The 22465-nt window shown below is 34.8% G+C and overlaps 1 protein-coding gene across 1 annotated transcript; it reads right to left on the bottom strand.

Annotated features, from left to right (window-relative positions):
* Nucleotides 1-615: 615 nt before the first annotated feature.
* LOC113777245 lies at nt 616-15152 on the bottom strand. Its single transcript, XM_027322279.1, has 17 exons — nt 14870-15152; nt 7158-7195; nt 6649-6756; nt 5491-5577; nt 4045-4098; nt 3828-3970; nt 3523-3673; nt 3314-3439; nt 3152-3211; nt 2999-3072; nt 2773-2920; nt 2623-2687; nt 2413-2527; nt 2246-2315; nt 818-885; nt 712-714; nt 616-639 (listed from the first exon to the last, which is right to left on the bottom strand). Exons 1-17 carry the CDS (start codon nt 15150-15152, stop codon nt 616-618), a joined length of 1617 nt encoding a protein of 538 aa, XP_027178080.1.
* Nucleotides 15153-22465: the final 7313 nt, after the last annotated feature.

The raw sequence follows: 22465 nt of genomic DNA, 5'->3' as shown, positions 1-22465 counted from the left end.
CTCGGCTCGACTTGATTCGAGTCGAGCTCGAGCTCGAAAATTGCCAGCTCGTCGAGCTCGAGCTCGAGCTCGAGCTTGATAAAATTTAGCTAAGGCTCGGCTCGATTAGCTCAAAGCTCGACTCGGCTCGACTCGTTTGCAGCCCTAGTTTCAAGTCGCCCCCCCTCCACAACAAAACCCACCAAAAGTGCGAGAGGAGTAAGAAATTAAGAAGTTGGGAGGGAGAGGGAATTTAAACCCAAAATCATATGTAATTTCGAGTCTTCCATTTGCAGATATTTTTTTTTGTCCAAGTTATTTATATTAAAATGATTCACATGCAAGTCAGTGTCCAAAAATTTTGAAACCACCACTTCACCCTAAATTTATTAAACTGCCAAAACCTAAAAGGACCAAAAGAAAAGAGAAGAAAATGTTATCCTACACAGTAGGCATCTGCTAGATAAACTCCATGAAGGGATGTTGATGAATGTATACACGGCCAAAAAGTACATGCTATGCCAGTACAAAACAACAGTTTCAATGACTCTGGTCAAAGGTCCATGTCCGGCCAGAACCTTCTGGCCCACTCTACCGCTTCAAACAATAAGAGGGTTTTTCTTTTTCCAATTAACTTCAAGAAGTCCCTGACATGAGGCCCTGGTTCCATAGGAAAAAAAAAACATCAAATTTAGCAAAACAATGCTGAGGATGGGGGAGAAACAAGCTTACCTCCTGATACCAATTCAGAATAAAGATAAAAGACAGAGAGGTTAGACATAAAAGGGGAAGGGAAGAGGGAAAAGATAAATTCTCCATAAATGGACCATCGATTTACAGGTTTTCTGGACCACATAAACCCAGCTACAACCCTCATGAAAGAAGCTTGGAAGAAGCTCCCTCCACCTGAATAAATTAAGGAGGCATCTGTTGTTAGCTTCATCTAAATAAATTAAGGGAGGAAATAATTAATTAATGGAACTATTACCTCCAATTGAATAAATTAAGAATGAAAAGCTAAGCACCTTTGCAATAAACTAAGAAAAAAAAAAACAAAATGAAGTTCGCCATATGCACCCCAGCACCAAAGATTACGCATTTACAAGTTAAACAAGTCAAGTCAGGGTAGAATCTCATTCTCTTCTTTTCTTGCCTAAAGATATTGAAAAACTTACCTCCTGACACCAACTCAGAAAAATATAAAGACAGAAAGGGAAGAAATAAATGATGTATTTACAGGGAAGGGAAGGAGAAGGGGAAAGGCAAGGGGAAGGGGAAGGGGAAGGGGAAGGGAAAAAAAAAGATGAAATTCTCCATAAATGAACCACTGATTCACAAGTTTTCAACGTTATCCTTATCTTGAACATGGATAAATAGAACCTGAAAAACAATGACATAAATTAACAAAACAAGAAATTGCTCTCTCCAGCTGAATACATTAAGCAGGGACATGTTAGCTTAATCTAAATAAAATAAGGGAAGAAAAAAGGAATGGAAATATTACCTCCAACTGAATAAATAACCAAATAAATTCAAAACGGAAAAGCTCGGCACCATTGCAATAAATTAAGAAAGACAAAATGAAGACCACCATATGCACTTATCCTCAAAGTTACTAGCATATCCTAGCCTCCAGAATGATAAGATACAATATTGGAAAGTCCTTGGCTCAAAGACATGAGAATTACAAAATAATTCATATTATTAATTAAACATGAAGCATGTAGATTGATTCGTACGCTTTAAGCACAGTGTATCAATCCAAAATTGTGTCACTCAACTAGTCCCAAAGGTCTTTATGCTTTTCCATGTTATGGATAATAGTGGTTCTAAAGCAACTTAATCTAAGTTCACAAAATCCACAAATGGAAAAGCCAGAGCCAAGAATAAATCCAGCATTGTTATTTGAAAAGAGAAATGTTCTACAAACCATCTCAACAATCAGGAATGCAAACCCACAAATGTCAAAATGATCAGAGAGTCCAAGCAGTTAAATTCAAGTTCCCCATGTTCGGCAAAAGTTAGAATGGCAATTGAATAATAATTAATCCTCTGTCATCCATAGGCGGTCAAAAAAAAAAAACTAACTCTATTAAGAAAATCCAAAACCCAAAAACAGATTTGCCTGCTAAGAATACCAATGAAGATCACACAGACCAGAAGAACTATTGATAGAATCTCAATTGCAATTAGAATCTCAATTGCAAACTCCCATCTATAGCATAGGTAAGATTCACACGTTAAAACTTTAAACAAGTATACTCACCCTTGATGATGTCTTTCGCGATCAGTGCCTTCAAGAAGTACAGTACCAAACTCGCTTGATGACTCGTATTCTGAAAAAGACAAATTCAATCATTATCGAGTTCACGAACTCTCAAAGGAAGGGAAGAGAGCTTAAAAAATAGGCACCGTAAATAAGCAAATGATCACCATGGGTTCAGATGGGATACAGCATTTTATGAAATGCTGAATGAATTCAGGTGTGGGTGTAAAATGTACCAAAAGCCTATCGATCAAATCTAACTTAACACGCCCGGTCAATTTCCTACATTTAGACAATTTTGTAACATTAGCAAACACAACTTAAGGGTCTAATTTTCATATGAAAGAATAAATAATTTTCCTACATTTCGAACATACTCTTTCATGCGAGGAAATTCTGCAAGCTTGAAGAGAAGGTGAAATGCTTTTCGAGGATTACCATCCTGCAACAGGTTATATGAGAAACATGATCTGCATGTAAAGAGTTAATTATACACATATAAGGGGTAGAGGAAATGGTGTAAGTACCTTAGGTAATCGAGTATCCCAGTTAATTGAACAAAGAACTATCCACATCTTTGCTAAATCGGGTTGAAGTTCAACAGCTTTATTAAGCTTGTTAACCACTTCTATCAAGTTAAAGTCCATATCCATAGAAAAAAGGAAACTAAAATACCTGCATTCCAAAACAAATTTGTCATTACCATTCTTCTAAAATTAATTTTCTAAAAGTTCAAACGAACTATGAACATACTTCAAAATTTTAGTAGAATCTCGAAGCTTAATGAGAACTTCAGCAGCGAGGTTAGGATTATTTTTCACCAGTACCTGATGACCAAATACAAAAGCTTTTAGATAGAGAAAAATACCACATAGAAGACATTGATAGGCCCATAAAATAACATACTGGCAGAATTTCTTCTGGCAGCTTTCTTCCTGGCTCATCTCCCAACCCCAATAAGACTTGCTGGATAACAGTGAGGATATGAAGTTTTAGCAGTCACTTTTGACAGCATATAACAGGTTTCAATTTTAAACACCACATAAATTGATATAACAGTATAAACACCTCTTCTTCAGCAGGTTCAAGAGGCCCCTCCAAACTTTTAGCAATCAAATGCTCAACAGTTGAACCTGTACACATCCCACCATCCCACATCAGCTCATGAGTATTATCCGGATTTAACCACACCAGCTGCACAAACAATTAGATTTTAGTGAAAAAGAGTTATCTTGATTACTTTTTCTGCGTAATGAACTTAATGCTGGTATGCTTACTTCTCGCTCCAGCAACGGAAGCCTCGGTGGATGTGGTCTGACCCATTGAGGACCTAATCCTTGCAATGATAAATTTTGCAGCAATCCGCTTACAGTCCCGTCTCTAGCCCCAGATCCAATCTTGGGTGTGACTCCAGCTTGCAGGTCAAACCTGACATTTGAGTACAAGGCTATGAGACTAAAACAAATCTGATTGTTTGGGAAGCAACAAGCAAACAAGCATGCAACTGCACATGCTGTATGTCCCTATACTTTTTGGACCACACAAGAGATGGACTACTCAAATTACTGGAAAGGCAACCTACTCTGTCGAATTGATATCACAGCCTTGTGGAACATCAGGATCTGGTAAGATATTCATCACACGATTCCTGAACAAGCTACCTACCAACTCTGGACCAACTTCACTACAATACTGCTGCTGCAGCTGCTCTCTAGGAGGAAAAGTCTGACAAATTCATATTAGGACATGTTAGTTGAGAAAATGTAAAGTCTGATGTTATGATAAAATACATGACTCACATGTGATGAAGGATCAAAGTTTCTTATGTAGTCTGCAGCAGACAATTTCAGGAACTGCATAAAAAAAAAGCCAACAGAAAAATTATTTTGAGCCTAGAATAAAAAATAAACACTCCATGGATAACTAGAGGATGATGATATTTCTATAGATGGATTAGCTCCAGTTGCACAGTCAATGCACAAATCTTCAATTATCCAAATAGAGGAATGAAATATTTGTCCAATAAAAAAGCAGGAAAAAAAAAGAAACTGTAAGGGATGTTTCTCTCAAAATAAAGGAGGAATTTTCTGCTTTGCATCGCTTAATCAAAAGCATTTGTAGGAGGAAGGTCCACAAAATTGATATGATGCGCTTGAAGTATGTGCAGGAAATAAACCATTTGTCGCTACTGGGGTAGCTAGAGACTTTTAGTCTCTTCTCACATGAGCCTGTTAGTTGGCGTGGACAATGCCAAAGATTACAAAAAATCTAAGCTAAATCAAGAAAAGAGTGAAATACAATTGGAATCCTTCCCAATATTATCTTCTGTGGGTAACAGCGAGAGAGAGAGAGAGAGAGAGAGAGAGAGAGAGAGAGAGAGCATCAACAAATGATAAAACGTTATTCCCTCTTTAATGAATTTAAGTGTTTACTGTAACAATTTCAAGAGTTCATTGTGACCTTGAGTTTCTTCATAGTTTATCGTTCAGAGTATCACTTATTTATTCCCTACAAAGACATGAACAATTCTAAATCATCATCCATGCTAAACACATCCACTGTGCGACTTGTTTGTTGAAATCATCATCCTCAGTGCGAAAAAGTTCCCCAAGGCTCTATTTGATTAGCAGCAAAGTTATGGGAAACTAAAATGAAGGAACGTAAACGGAAATCACTTTCTTGTGAAAGTTCGTTTAACAAGAAAAGCTTTTAGAGAAAACGGGCAGTCAATGAGTAGTTATTGAGAATATTCTGTGCAACCAACTCTTTTCCCGCAAAATCGTGCAAATTTTGCAGGACACAAGATCCAGGATTGCAAGAATTCAATAACCACCTCATCTAAAAAGTCCACCTGTAAAAACCAGCTAGTAATCTGTTCTTTTTTTTTTTTTTAATGTACCTCAACTGCTTCTGGTCTACCTGCTTAAGCAATACCTTAGGCTTCTGACTGTGCAACAAAGACAAATATGCCACAAGTTTTAGGCAGAATTTTCCTAAAATATACTTTCGCCAACACCGAAGATTTAAATGAAAAATACACACTAAATGTGGCTGAAACAGACGATTTATAGTCCAAAATTTCCAAAATAACCTAGCATTAGAAGCATTAGAAGCCAGAAAAGCCACTAGCACATGCCTTCCTATATCAACTTGAGCAATAATGATTAGTAGCTGACAAGGACAGAATCATTAGAGCTTCTCAAGCCCATAAAGCTAGACATGCAAATTGGATCCTTAAGCAATACCTCTGCCGTATTTGTAGAGCTGGTGGAGCCTAACAATTGAAGAATAAAACCTCTTTCAAATATTTCAGCTTCTTCATTGGATGCTGCCTACAAACCCACAATAGCAGGAGGAAATATGAAAGTCAACCATCACCAGTAACATTCCATAGCAGACAGTAAATTTATTGCAAGAGTCAAAGTTCTGGAGCATTAGATGGATAACAAAAAATTCATATCAGAAAATATAAACATCTCCCTTAAGGCAAATTTCCAATTTATTGTCTCTTTCTATTTGCTTTTCTTTCAGTGTATGTGGGAGACGGGAACCAGATACTAGTCCAGCAACTACACATCCATTTTATACTAAACTTAGTATATAAACCATATGTGATAATGCAAGATGAGATATCACAAGCTGACATGACAAAAGTTATTTTAAGCATCAGAAATTCACAAAGGCGAACATCACATAGCCTATATGAGATGATTAGTTACTATAAATTTATTGCAAGAGTCAAAGTTCTGGAGCATTAGATGGATAACAAAAAATTCATATCAGAAAATATAAACATCTCCCTTAAGGCAAATTTCCAATTTATTGTCTCTTTCTATTTGCTTTTCTTTCAGTGTATGTGGGAGACGGGAACCAGATACTAGTCCAGCAACTACACATCCATTTTATACTAAACTTAGTATATAAACCATATGTGATAATGCAAGATGAGATATCACAAGCCGACATGACAAAAGTTATTTTAAGCATCAGAAATTCACAAAGGCGAACATCACATAGCCTATATGAGATGATTAGTTACTATTAATTTGTCAACAATTTCTTATTCTAGAAGCAAAAATAGGCTCTGAAAAGCAGTCTTTCCCACAGTAACGAATAGGCCTCCACACCAGGTTCATGTGATTATGTAAATTCACCGGACTATCAATGTTTCATACAGCAGACAGTCCAATGACTCTCAGCGCTCCATAAAAAACGTTAATTAAAAATACAGTCAGATTTTCTACAATCACTGAATAAACAAGGAAAAAAGGCATTTAATGTGCACATTGCACAGCTGAACCATCTTACATAGTGCATGATTATTAAAAATTAACCATTAAAAGAGCATAAACAAATTCCTGAGAATAACAAATATAATGAGAAGAAGACATATGCATACTTACATCCAGAAGCACAGAAATAAGTGGGTTGAAACTAGTCTGCTGGGAAGAATATGCCTGGTGGAGAATTGCAAATCCAACTAGACGCTCTGTTGGACTAAGCACTTTATTCTGCAATAACAGAACATGCAATCATTGATGATTTGAATTCCCCATACTAAGACATTAAAAAATGCAAGAAGAAAAACATTCTTATTTTCGTTTTTATTCACAAGCAAAAAGAGAAGAAAAAATATATACCTACAAACATGAGACCAAATATTTTATTCTTCTATTTTTGTTTCCAATCCCTGATACCCATGCAATAGCAGATATCGTTTACAGAGAATAGATATATTGCTGAATTATAAAACCATATTTGAAGTGATAGACAAAGGTACCATCGACTATAGCATATGTATGCAAACAAAGAATTAGAAGACATATTATATATCCCACTGAATTTATTCTCAAAGCCAACTTCATTTGCCCCAAATTTGAACTGCTTATCCAATCACCAATTACTTGATTACCTTCATGATGGCAACAACTTCCACTAACGGACTCCTGACTGTCAATGTTGCATGAATTAAACGCAAATTAGCAATGAGCTTCTAGACTGTACACATGAATGCGTTCCAAGACAATAGTTTTCATCAGAATGTCAACTCCTAATTTCACAAAATATCCATCCTCACATAAATCGTAACTGAAAACAATGACATGCGAAAAAGATCAAACAGTACTCCAACAATCTGCCCAAAGAAAGCGAGAGCAAATGTAATCATCCATTTACCTACTGAATAAGATCCTAATTAGCAATCAAATGTCTATCAATCCACAATCCACAATCCACCAGATATTTGAGCATACAAAGAGCTAATAAAAAAATAGTGCAAAATTTTCTAAATAAATCCTATCGAACTAACTCTTCATTAAAATCATTAAAACTGAATTCCTTTTTCCCAATTACAAAGCTTACTATACCACTACTCTCAATTTTGCTTACAGAAAACCAAATCAATAACACGGCCAATTACCAGATTTGACCGGCTCTTATCGAACAAGGAAACAACTAAAAAGAATAAACCGAATTGAGAGAGAGATTAGGAACAAAGAAAAACTTGCCCCAGTGAGAAGAACAGCGATGCTGGCGCAGGAATCCAAGATGTGAGAAGGCTGGACTTTGGACATGAATTCGGAGATGAGTTCATCAAACGGCCGCGAATCGCCTCGGCGGAGTAATTCCGCCTCTAGAACTGCTTCCTCGATTACTAACATTCTTTTTCCTCTTCGATTCCTTTTGGCTTTCTACTCTGCGTTGAGTTGATCTGGCGACGAACGAGAGAAGATATGAGAGAAATTAGTAGGAGGATTTCGTTCTTGATTATGAATTGGTGACTTGAAAGCAAGAATTATGTGGATGAATCTGGAGAGAAAAGGAAATGAAATTATATAATTCATCAACTGCCTATGCCCATTCTGTTACAAATTGGATGTTCGTATAGGAATAAAGTTCAGAATCAGCTCCAATTTCTAACTAACTGACAGTTGCTATTTTCCACTAATTGCCTCAAAGTCTAACAATTTCCACACTTTACAATTAAGTCCTTAATCTTTACATGCCGTTGCAGAGTCTGTCCGATGATGTCTGGGCTTCTAGGGCTTGGGCTGTGGGCAATTCACATTCAATTAGTGCAATTTAGGAACAATTTTTTTTGTGGAAGAATTCAGTGTGAAACTTTGATTTTCATACAAAAAAATATCGTAAACATTAATCTTTTAATATTTTTTAATAAAATTTTAATTAAGTTGGTGGTCATAATTTTAATTATGCAGACAATATGTATTTAGACAATTGGAGTGAAAGTTAACGGTGGTTGTATTAGTTGGTTATATGAAAATGTAATTGAGTGATCACAAAAAAGGTTTGAAAATTGCCACAATTCATTACACAAGTAACCTTCCACCATTTGAAACTTTTGTATTTGAAAACGTGCTAAAAGTTCCCTTCCTTTAAATCAAGCGTTAATCACAAAATGTCCCTCTAAAATTTGGTATATTTTACAATTTATCCCTAATGAATTTATTTTTCTCACTTTATCCCCCTTAATTGGTAGTCAAAACAAAACAATTAATTACACATTACACTTTAACACTCCATTCAAAACTTCTAATAGATCAAATTAGAATCTTCTAAATTATAAATACTTCTGCGCCCTTTCTTCCCATCCACTGCTCCGACTTTCGGTCTCTCTCACCTAAGGAAAAACAAATTGGAAACGAACAACATGAACTTATGCCCAATGAAAATTTGGGTTGTAAGACAATTGAATCTCTAAAATTTATTTGCATAGGCACTTTTCAATAGTTTATATCAAGGTAAGAAAGTTCAACAATGTTTATTGAATTGATGCACAATTAATTTCACCAAATCATCACAGTTGCATAAAAGAGTCAAACAAAGAATTTAACACATGACAGAAGAACGCAAGTATTAATACGGGTTTCAAACGTTGCTATTTTCATTTTTCAGACACAGCTCTTAGCCCTGGTCAACGTTTAATTTCGAGTATATATCCATGTTACAGGCTTTAGATGTGGCTTTGGTCGTTTTTGGGAGATAGCACTTAATCCCGCACAATAGTTAACTGTACATGCAGTTCTAATTCCTACAAGTATAACAATCTCTGACTCCAAACCTCTGTCATTTGCATGTCCAAACTCCAAGTGGCCACACACGTCACTCACCCACAATTCGATGAACATCCTGACTAATAAGTGGATAGCGAAATCATGGTGGCAAGACCGTTTTCGATCTGTGAGGACCCGAAAGTTATTTTCATATCTATTATTTTAATTTAATTGCCCTAAATTCTTGGTTGATTTAATGGTTGAGTCATGATTTTTATCCTATTGCCTCATTCAATTTGGTACATATTGAGTTTCTTAGTGCATTATATTAGGGTGACCAACTAGTGAGATGTGTGCAATAAATTTGGTGGACAAGAAGGAGTTTTGTGCAAAAGGAATTATGTAACACGGGGTGTTAAGAATTAATTGAAGGAAAACTAAATATTTTGGTAAATGAGAGACAATTAGATAGATATTACCTCTTCCTTTGCCACCTGTCAATCATCTAAGAAACCTTGACCAAGACTAGCTTTATACTTATCCAAACTAAGCTTCCATTTCATCATCAAATGTTCTTCTTTTCTTCTCGGCTTGGCCGACTTTGAGGGGAGAAAAAGGTGGAGAAAAAACTCAATTTCAACCCTTGATTTCTTGTCTAATTACTGAGAAAATAAGAGAGAAACTCTAATATACTCTATAGATCCTTGAGGCAAGTTTAGAAAGAAGCTCTTGGAGGAAGGAAACTTTGCAAATTTCTTGATTTGCTTTCCATACTAGGTTTTGGAGGTAAAGAGGTAAACTTTGCTAGGAAACCTATCTTTCTTCCCTTATCTTTGAGTTTATTTGATGTACGATGTTATAGAAGTTAAAGGAAGGACTTTTATGGAGAATTTCATATTTTTTTTTTCAAGTGATGTTGTAAATTTCCAACTTTGGTGCATAAAACATGTAGCTTAGTTTAGAGTTTATATATATGAAATTTTGATGGATTTCTTGCCAAGAATATGTACCATACACCTCATGACATGTTAACTTTGATTGATAGTGTATTTGCCATGGAAATAAGGTTGAAAGTTGGAGGTTTAAATAGAGAAACTTGGGGACAAGCTGTTGGAAATTCTTCTTTGGTTGGCCAAGACAGAGAGGGATAGCTTGAGTTGTAAGTTTAGGATAGTTTTGACGTATTTTTGCTCAAGATACTTGCTAATAATTTGATCTTCACATGCATGTTGGTTTTGAACCAAAACAAAGAAGTTTAAGAGGAGGAAAATGATTTGTGCTATGTTATCTTCAAAATTGTTGCCTATAATCAACATAGTTTTGCTCCAAGCTTGAGGCATTGAGCTATGATAACATGATTTTCCTCTTGATTTGAACAAGAAAACTTTGTATATGTGTGGTGTCTAAATGGAAGGTTGATAGACTCTTGCTATACTATGTATGATTGCAAGATTCGAGAGTGGCCAGGAGGTAGAACTTTTGCTTGAAATTGATAGATCTTGATAAATTGGTGAGTGTTCCAATTGCATGGTAGAACTTGCTGCTTCATTGAAATGTTCTCTCGATGAGATTGATAAATAGTTGACATGAGATAGTTGATTGATTGAATGCTATTGAAATACTAGTGTATACTTTATCGAACTTGCGCTAACTTGACTAAAGTGCTATGCATTGTTTGCAAGTGAAATGATGTTCATGTGCATGACTTGAAAGTCGCTTGGATATGTTATCCTATCGACTATACTGAGTGCTTGAGATCCCAAAATCCATTGGCTAGTTGGTTGAATCGAGCCAGTAAGGGTTTGGTTGAGGTGATTGACAAACTATGAGTAGCGTTTATTGTTTATTCCAGTGGATTCGGTATACTCGAATATTATCCCTACTGTTATATTTGGTGTGCAGGCCCGGTAGGGGAATGATTGGTGGATGGAGACTGGAGTAAAGTGGTGATCTACAGGATATTGTTATTGTATTCCCAGGGTTGACAGAGTGTCAACGAATCCAAGACGAGCTGCCACTGAATTGGTTTGCGTGAGCAAAATTGTATCCTTATACTTGAAAGTGCTAATTGTTCACTTGCAATGCTAATGACTTATCTTGTTGACATTTCTTTTCTTCGCTTTGAGATTGTGATACATGTACATGTGATTGGTCATCTTGTTACTTCGGTTGCATGTTTTCTTAGAACCTTATTGGGTAAAAACTCATCCCATGAGTTTGTTTTCCTTATAAGGGTCAAGAGCTCGGGATTGGGAGTGAAAGAAGGCAGAGTTTTGTCTAAGTTTTGTTGAGTGTCCTAGTGAACCCTTCTTAGCTTTATCTAAGGTTTTGGTTTGTAAGTTTAAATCTTTTGTTATATTTTGAGCTTGTATGGACAATTAAAGTTAATGTACATGTGTATGGAACTTTTGAGGTGTTATTATTATTGAAATTATTGTATTGCTCTTGAGGTTCATGAGCGAGTCATGGTGAAAGCCAGGTAGGTGGTCACCAAACACTGGAGTGCGCCCTAGGAGAAGGTGGGGTCGTCACACAATCAACCCTGTTATAGATCGATATGTCCAATCCACACATAGTAGAGCCCTGTTCTCCCCAATGTGATCAAATATACAACCGAATTTACAAGCATGCACAAATAATTTTAGATACATGTCAATTATTGTCAACATTTCAATAGTAATATAATATGATCACAAGTTCAATAAGATGAATATCTCGAGCAATATTGGCCCATGTAGTAAAGTAAACTCGGACTCCAATAGCATTTATAGATAAGTTTAAAAGTGAATTAAGACAATCGAATGAGCAACACATTATGCTACCAACTTCAGTATTGGCAATAATCCACATAGTTTTCACTTCAATAAGTTATGCATTGAGAATGAAGAAAAGAAATTAGAAAATAAAAGATCAAAGTACTAATATTTGTTATTGATAAGTCAAAACAAGAATGTCAGCATTCTAGTAAACTCATTAAAGATTCAGGGGTAAAGCTTCATGTTTGGTAGTTCTAATTGCAATGACCATACGTTGATACACTCAAGTCCCAGGGTTAAATGCTTAATATGGTTAGAAACTAGATAGAAAAATATTTTTGTTTATATTGCTCATTATTTACACATTATTTATACATTGACTTCTTGACATCATCACACATTTTGAAATCACTTTTTTATTTGACATACATCATATCAAAAAATGTACTAAGGTATTTTTTTTCAAAAGTTTATCCGTATTCTCCCATGCAAACACACTCATTGTGTTTTGCAACCACATTTTCCACTTTTAACTTTGCATTTCTAAGACCGACTGGGTGACCTGAGCATCATAATGAATTAATCCGTCGGTGATTCCAAAGTCCTTATGTACAGATGTACATAAAACAGAGTTTATAATTTAAATTAACACCCCACTGAAGATACATAAAACCTATACTAGGTGTTCTTCTACGTTTAATTCCCGCAAAAACACTTCAATATTCAATGAAAACCCACGGTTTTGTTATTTCAATCAAATTTCAGGTATAACAAATGACAATCGTTTATTTGTGCAACTTTATGTAATTCAATAACCATTCCAAACATTGTAAAATTTCCACACTTTCAAGAACGGAGAATTGGCTGTACACTTTCAAGGCACCGCTGTTGCCTCTCCTTCCTAATTTCGTAAAAGGTCCAGAAAATTTTTTTGAAAGAAATGCAGGGGAGCGAAGTGGAGAAACAGCAAGAGATGTCATTTGGAGGAAAAACATGCTGGCTTTCTCAGCTTGAAGATACATGTAAAGTAAAAAATTGTTAAATGACTCCTAGAGAACTTTGAACATCAACTTTTAGTTTGGCGTAAATTAAAATATGGCTCTCAAAGTTTCAAACTATGTATTTAGGCCCAATAAAATGAAAGAAATGTTATCTTGAACCCTTATCAATTGAACAAATTGATCGTAAGGGCTCATATTGAGCATGAAGAAAAAAAAGGGAAGGCTCTAAAAATCTAGCTACATATAAATGGTCAATAATGGTAGAACTCACTTGAGTTAGTAATGAACCAGTACAAAGTCAAATTTACCAATAATATAGTGTAACTTAATTAAAATCCAAATTATGGGATGTCACATAACTATCAGTTTACCCCTTAATATTTTCTTTTAGTCACTTTACTCCCAACTTTAAGTCAACTCAGCCTATTGACAAGTTTTAGATAGAAATACCCATCCATTTTATAGCACCACTATATTATTAGTATCATTTTACCTCCTTAAACTATAGTATTATATCAATTTACCCTTTAACAGCATTTTCAAGGCATTCCACCTTGCTGTTAACCCAACTTAACATGTTGGAAATTTTTAAATAAAATTATTCTTCTCTCATATAGAAATACAAAAATAAAAATCTTGGAATGGTTATTCTCCCTTTTTTTTCACTCTAAGAGTATTAAAAACATAAAAATAAAAGGGTTTTTTTCAACATTCTTTCTTTGCACTTATTAATACTAAAGGAAAAAAAAGAGATGGGAAAGGAGAAGAAAGCAAATTCAATTTTGCAAATAAAAAAAATATAAGGAAAAATTTCATAGTATCATATTACTTTAGGATTGTTAGGATTAGAAATGAAATTGAGTGGTAAATGAAAAAGTAAATAGTGATTTTAAAATAATGAAACTATTGAATTCTTTGCTTTTCTCAAAGAATTGAGTGCCCTCTCTCTCTCTCTCTCTCTCTCTCTCTCTCTCTCTCTCTCTCTCTCTCCCCCTTATCTTTCTTTTTTTTTAATATTAATAAGAGTGACAAGAAAAAAGATAATAATACTTTGACTTTTTTATTCTTGGTATTACAAAGGAGAAGAACTACTCTAAATTTTTTAATTTTTTATTATACAGCAGAGGAGGGTAGTTTCGTTTAAAATTTTTGAATATGCTAAGTTGGTTTAACCGTAGGGTAAAGGGTGTAAAAGAATAACTTTAGTGTAAACTAATAATAATGCTATAGTTTATAAGGTTAAAGTGATAGAAATCTTAAAGGTATAAACATGTATTTTCACTTAAATTAATAAACTCCCTTAAGTTTGACGGTTGGTTTTGGGAATAAAGTGACTACAAAGTAATGCTAAAGGAGGAATTTATAGTAACATCAAATGTAAGGGGGTAAACTGACAACAACCCCAATTCTTACTAAGCTAGATGATTACTTCCTAATCAATTTTATACTTGTGTTCTATAGATTATTTCTTCTTTATTTTCTTGAGCAAACATGGTTTATCTGGATAGTCCTTTATTTCCCAAAATTTATTTGTTTTCATCATCAACACATTTTCCAACCATTTTTTTATTTCACATACATCGCATAAAAAAATGCTATGGTATTTTTTTAATATACTATTCAAAAACACTCATTAGTCTTTTATTTATATACTTTTTTCTTGAAATGTTAATAGTTTTTATTGATCAACTCTAACTTTACAATATATGGAAAAAGCCCATCTTTTTACACCAAGTGCTTTTCCGCACTAGGAGATAGGAATGATCCTGTCCTCGTCACAAAATATTCTTAAAGCATAATGACTAGGGTTTGTACCGTACTATCTAGATAAAAGGATCTAGATAAAAGGAGTACATGTGAAACAATTTAGCAAGACCTTTATGTCTTTGGCAGCACCTCTCTGGATTAGGGAGAACAGTTGCTTTCCTTTGACAGTAATCTTTATCCTTGTCCACCTCTTCTCCAAAACCTTGATCAGTGCTAGTCCAACTACTTCAGATTCATCCTGCAGTTTATTGCTCGAGTTTCTTTCAACCAAAGCCCATTCCTCTAGTGACTGGTTTCCATCATCAGACACTGCAATTTCTACACCCAATTGGTGTGTGTGTGTTTTTTGTGCCACTGCCACTCTCACCATTAAGTAGGTATTTGCTGCTTTTGACTGCGCATTCTCCTGCCTTGCTACTTCTATTTCTTCTGTACTCTAGTTTTTTCCTTTCTTTTGTGTGTCATCATATTCTAGCCACTCACTGCTTGCTTCGTGAATGGTTTTCAGCCAATTCTCTTCTTTTTTATTGAAGTCTCTTTCATTCCTAGCTTTCCATATTTGCCACAGTATATTGACTGTGAGCGCTGGGTGATCCTATCCCTCCTTTCTATTTTTCGCCTGAATTGCTGAAGTCCACCATTCTTTTCAAAAACAATCACTCTTGTCCTCTATTCCATCCCACTGGATGGGAGATATTTTCCTTGCCTGTTTAGTTGCATTGTAGTGGAACAGGGTATGCTCAATAGTCTCTATTTCCTCCCCACATCCATTGCACATTGGGTGTCTTTTCCGTGTTCTTCTGAATATGAGTTCGTTCACTAGCAGGGTGTTATTTATTTTCTTGATTTCAAAAGACACTACTGGATCAATGTGATGGAGACCCCACTTCTCGAGTCTGTCCTTAGTCATCAGTTTATGATTAATTGATAACAATAATATACTAGCAAATTTAGGAACTGCACCTGCACCTAATGCTATTAATCAAGCTGAGTCCAGTTCGAGCACCTGCTATTCAAACTCGACTCGAACATTTATCGAGCTCGCTCGATTAGTACTTCAAACTTCAAAAGCTGTTCGAGATTGACTCGTCAAACTCGGTTTCAAGGTCGAACTCGAGTTTGAAAATCGAATCGGACTTTACGAGCTTAGCGGGCTATGGAAAAGGGAAGAGAAGAGAAGAAAAATTAGGACAACAATGAAATGACACTAATGCCCTTATATTTCGAGCCTATCGAGCCGAGCTTCATAAACAAGTACATATAGAACTCAAACTCGACTTGTTTACTGATAAAAACGAGCCGAGTCGAGCTCGGCTCGTGAGCTAGCCAGTTCGATTAATAACTCTACTTGCATCCCACACTAGTTTATACCACTCCACAACCTCATCTGAACTCTAAATCTCTTTCATTGTTGATTTCACAGAATAAATATCCAAGAATTAGATGCTGCACAAGAAGTAACAAGATTATTTCTTCTTATCATTTTTCAGTCATTTGTGCTTCCTTTATTGTCTAACTTCATCATAATTGGTGAATAAATTCTTAAATTATATTAATTTATATTTCTAATAAACCCTAGTGTACATGTTAGTGGCTAATGTAGAGAAGCCTTTCGTTTAGTGATGCATACTAATTCGATGGTCCTCACCAACCATTAAATAATCTCAAAAAATGTACGATTTTCAATTTGACATACGAGTTTCTTTTGGGTTTTTCACAAACCACTTACCTGTTTATTGATTATCAAGGGTAAATTTTAATTTTAATAAAAAATCATATGTCAGAAAAAGTATGCATTATATATGACGACCCACCTTTTCCCAGGGCATACCCTAGAAGTTAGCGGACCGCCTGAGCCAAGACTCACTCACTCACATTAATTTTAGAGATAACATTACTATTGGACAACTGAATATCCACTCTTAAGTACATCTCCAATCAGTTTAAACATAAATTTGTCCAATAAAAGAAAACAAAAATTCAACCGTCTCAAAATTCAAAGGAGACCATGCCTACACTATATATACATAGAATAACGGATCTTCCCAAAATAACTTTCTAGTTCAATCCAACCACTCTTCAATCTCTGACTCCTGTAAGGAAAACAAAGCTAAAAGGGATAAACTATACGCTTAATAAGTAAACAGGGGTAAAAGCGTAAATTTTACATTAAGACAAATAATTTCGTCACAACGATATCAAATCGCAAGTACAAAAGTAACAACACAAGTTAAGGATACAGGTTGGCTCCAAAGCCAAATCATGTGCCACGTGTGACCTCCTGTCGACACTCCGTCGACCACAAATAATGGTCCGTAGAACTCCACTTGTACTTCCACCTAACACCTTATCACCCTCACTGGCCAGTCACCTCACAAAATGGCTTGAGCAAACGAAATTGAGCTTGATTCACAAGCTCGGTTCACAAACTTGATTCACAAACTTGGTTCACAAACTTGGTTCACAAACTTAGTGACCTCAAGACTAGGTTGGACTGGTTTCGACCAAGCCCCGACTGGCTCGAATAGTCCGTCTAGGTCTTGAGATCAGGCCCCACAAACGTCACCCCGAACTACAAACTCAAGGGGTTCAATATCAAAATAATTCATTTATATACATGTCATAGATAAACACAGGTGCAAATTAGGGTTTAGGTCAAGTGTGATCAAGTACACCTTCGCCTAAGTACCCTCTCATTCACATCAAAGCACATAAGCAAGTTATACACAAAAACGGCCTGAATACTTACACAAAAAGCAAGTATAGCAAAAGAGCGAAGATCACGTCACGTGTAATAGCTAGTAGGCCTTACTGGCTTCGTCTAACTCACCACTGTCTGAAATAGAAGATTGTATCACATTATTCCACAAACGGCTACTATAATGCATAAATCAAGCAAAACTGCAAAATTGGCACATGCATGCGCGGAAACGGCTTACGGAAACGGAAACGGGCATAGTTGCTGTTCCAAACTGTTTTAACCATAAATTGGGCTAGGAATGTCGGATTAAGATCTATGAATTACCATTATGAAGCTAAGAAGAAGGGCTACAACTTTCATGAAGACACCTCAAATCAGATCTCAACGAAACTAGGGCAAAAATGCACAAGACAGTCCCAGCCGTTTCAATTCAGGGTACCTAATAGGCCCTGTTTGAACGACCACAACTCATGACTCAGAGATCGGAATCAAGAAATTCTAGAGGCGTTGAAAAGCTCATTTATAAGGCTATAACTTTTGTGTTAGGACCAAAAGTTGAATCAATACAGAGTATGAGGAAAAATGGGTCCAAAGTTCATGCACAGAACTGACTGATTCAACGGCAGTTCTGTCACCTTACATTGTTTTGAGCATCACTGGAGCTACAGATCTCGGATTTGGACGCATTTTATACCGTTTCGACGGTGAAACAAAGATCTACAAGTTTTATGAAGACTAAACACCCAGTTCATATGTTGTCAAGGTGAACTGAGCACGGTCAAAAGCAAAACCACAATCGTCACAAAATCCAACATTTTGCATAGCTATCAGTGTTTTGATCATAACTCAGGCTACACTGATCGGATTGGGCTGAAATTTTGCAGGCACAACAAGGACTTCAGAAGTTACAACTTTCATGTTTTGGCAAATCCTGAATCAATACGTAAGATAGAGAAAAATGGGGCCAAATTTCAGATTCTGGGCTGCCCGATTTTCCCGATTGAACGGTTTTGTGCGCCGCAAACGCATGGTCCGTTTCTATGGTTCTCGTGCAAGCTTCCTAACCAATTGCACACATATACTAACTTCTAAATGACCTACAAATGGTCCGAAACTTTCCCTCTAAGTCATCATAAAATTACCAAACACTAACCATAATCCCTAACCTCACTTCCGATTTTATATCCCAACTAGACATGTTAACCACATTTACTGAGCTACAAAGGACCTTGTACAGAGCGTAAAGGATTTTACAGCTTAGTTAGAGGAAAAGGCTAATCAATCCTTCCTTCCTCTCTCGGCTATTAGGTAGGTAACAACACAATTCATAGTTTCCTTCCTAATTTCATCCAGTTAACTCCAACTTATTATACCAATACAATGATTAAACTACAGAGTATCATCAAATATTATATATGGCAGTTCACAGAATTGAAATTTGAAAGAAAAACTGATCCTACGTTCATTCTCTTCCTCTCGGCTATCTCTCTCTCTCTCTCAACAGATTGCATCAGCTTTCTTCATTTGATTCCACATGCAAGAGTTGGTTATCAAACTGCAGAGTACCATTAGCAGGAGCACAAGATTACAGCCAAGGAAAATCAAAAGCAACACTAGTTCAGCTCCTAATCTCCCTATCTCGGCATAACTTCAGAATTTTTAGCAGCAATCAACTTAACCCAATTTTTCTCCAACAATCTCTTCAATTCATGTTCAAACCTTTCATGCATGTTCAGACCAAGCTAATTTACAATATATATTACAGTTTAACATAGAAATTCAAGGCCAAAATCATGAAGACAGCTAGAAATCTGTCCATTTTTCCCCCTCTCGGTTAACTTGGAAAAATTTCCAGCAGATAGCTTCCCTCGGTTTCAATCCAAAAATCTAACTTTTCCCATAGTTTCTTCAACTAAACCCCTTATAAAACCTGAGATAACCATAGTTCATGCATTTCTCACTTTAGTTTCTAATTTTACACTAATTACAGGCTGTAACATTAAAGAATAAACTCCCGTTCCTACACTTCAGTCCAGTTCCAAATTTTTCCCTCTCTAACAGATTTTCCTTCTGTTAAAACTCATTATTCCTTGCTAAAACTAACATGCATCCTATATATTCACTGGCATTTAGTAAATAAAAGGGTTGTTACAGAAATTTCTTTACCTCTTTTCTTTTAAAACCCAGTAATTGTAGACTGCTCCAATTCCTAGCTTCGTTTTCCTCGACTGCAACTGCTTGCCCTCTTTCTCTCGGTGGAAACTAATCAGAAATGGAACTAGCATAGTTCTCTTCCTATCACTAGCTTAGCTCTCAGCTTTAGTGTTAAGAAGGAAGAAAAAAATAGTTGGCTCTCTGTGTTTCTCTCGGTTGTTGCTGTCCAAGAAAAAAAATGCAGAACTCTCTCTCTCACTCTCTCGGTCGGTACGCCAAATGAGCTGATCCTCTTTAGTCGGTGGTGATAATTCCAAAGCTCTCCACTCAGCTTCTACTTAGTTCTAGAACTCAGGTATCCGATTGGTCGCACGGTAAATTAGCTAGGATGAAGGGTTAGTTAGGTCATTTGATATCCACTTATTTGCTTATTAAGGGCTGTGGTTTTATTAACCACACATTAACTCCTAACCTCATTTGTATTTCCTTAATCCATTAGATTCTCACGCATTTGGTTTTATAGGAAATTAACTAGACATGTAGCTCGTTCAACCATAATATCTTTAAATCACACAAATTACGGTATGCATATCATATATTTATTTGATTCATATAATTTTTTAATTTTAATTTATTTTATTATTTTTCTGACATCATTCTAGGATATTTCTAAATTCTCAATTTATAGAATAATTAAATTAAGTCATTTAATTTGACCAATTATTTGTTATCTATAATATTTCAAATGACAAACTGAGGGTAATAATGGCTAAGTCTATTCAAGATTTTCTCGAGTTATCACATTATATATATCTATATAAATTTGAGAAGAGGTTTTTAACAACAAGTCTCCACACACACCTTCCCACCCTCAATTCCATTTTTCTAGCATTTTACATTTAATTTGTTTCATAAAATACATAATGTCCACGTTCGAAACATACTACCACGTTTCCATCAAAATAAAAATTCCACTCCAACTAACACTCCTCCTTTCACACACCTTTCCAGTTCAATTAATACTCCTCCAATTAGCAATTCCACTTCGATTAAAACTCCTCCAACCCAATAATAAGAGATAACAACATAATTTCACCAAAAATGCTATTTACCATCTCTTTCAACTTCCTTTTGGTATCAATCTCTTTCAACTTTCTTGTGGTATCGATCTTAACTCTCAACTTAATTTCACTATGGAACATACCCACCTACAAATATTTCACCAACACCTAAATTTCAAACTCGCCAGATTGCAAAGGAGGAGATATTTGCAGTCACATCTACGGTAAAAATTCTCTCAACTAATTAATTAATGAACAATTATCTACATATTATTTTGAATTAGTAATTGTAATCTATACATTTTTGAATGGGTTTAGGGTAAATATTTTCGGATACTTGCTTACATTCAAAGCATTAATATAGAAAATATTATCCATAAGTTATGCAAAAATTGTGGACAACCATGTCAATCTCATTTTTCAAAAATGGTGTGTATCCATTGTAATGACGTAATCAACACTATTATCAGGTAATTATTTTCATATATCTTTAATTTTAATTATTTTTTATTGTATATCACAATTTCTTCTTAATATATTCAATTTTAACATACAAGTTAGAAATTTTAGTGGTAACCTATACCCCGCTCTTCAAAACAGACATGCACGATTCATATTTCGTTGTGATGCTTTTATTGTAGAGATTTAAAAGGGAAGGTATAAATTATTTATATGTATATATTTTCATGCAATATTATTTACAAACTTTCTAAAACAAATGATAATTCTAAATTCTGCATGCTCTTAATTGTTAGAAAATGGCGGTACATTGTTCAACCAATACATTCATTCATGCAAAAATTGTGCATTCTCATTTATAGTACGATTCCATAAAATTCAACAGAATTAATTAAACCCCCAATACTGGCATTCGTGCTCAGAGTTGATTGGTGTGAAGAATGTTTTCACCTTCATAAAAAATTATCTAATCAAAGGCAAAATATTTGTAAGCATTCCAATTACTTATCAAATTAAATATTTAGTTATATTTAATTGAACCCACATGTCGCTCAATTTATGATATAGATTTCTACTTTTTTTTTTCAGGATTTAACTTCCATCAATGTGATAGTTTATAAATAATGGGGATGTTTTTATCATATATTGAACTATTGCCACAAAATTTCATTTTTTAACTATATTTTCATGTGCCCTAAATTATATGAATAATTACGTACATTTTTTACTCTTTTTAAATTCCTCCATCGATTATAATTTCTTTCAAAAATATGATCTACTATGCGTAGCATAGTGGTTTAGACTAGTTTACTTAATAATAGTAGAATGCAAATATAAATTTGCCGTATGTGTTTTAATAAAACAAATTTGTGATTCTTTAAATAATTTAAATATGAATAGTTTAAATATAAAAATTAACAATGCTTCTTCATGTTCACTCATATTAATTTTAAAAAATTAATGTATTTTAAATGTTCAATTATTTACTAATTTTTAAAAATTTATTTACATACTTCCACTATAATATGATAGTATACATCAAATAATGTACCCCATACCAAAAACTTGCCAAAACATGGCATATATTCATTTTTTATAAATATTCTTTTAGATAATTTAAATTTTTATAATGACCATAAACCTAGAACTATATATTCATATTTAATTAAGTAGAAAAAGATCCATCAATTCATTTTTCTTCATCAATAAATATTCAGTTTCTAATAATATTAGTAAATATATCGGTATAACAGTTAATTCTCTTTTTTACACTAAGTTAATTCAAAATTAAAAGAAGAGATGATGAAC

The sequence above is a fragment of the Coffea eugenioides genome, chromosome 7, assembly GCF_003713205.1.
Source record: "Coffea eugenioides isolate CCC68of chromosome 7, Ceug_1.0, whole genome shotgun sequence".
Taxonomy (NCBI): domain Eukaryota; kingdom Viridiplantae; phylum Streptophyta; class Magnoliopsida; order Gentianales; family Rubiaceae; genus Coffea; species Coffea eugenioides.
This window is presented reverse-complemented; position numbering and strand designations above follow the sequence as displayed.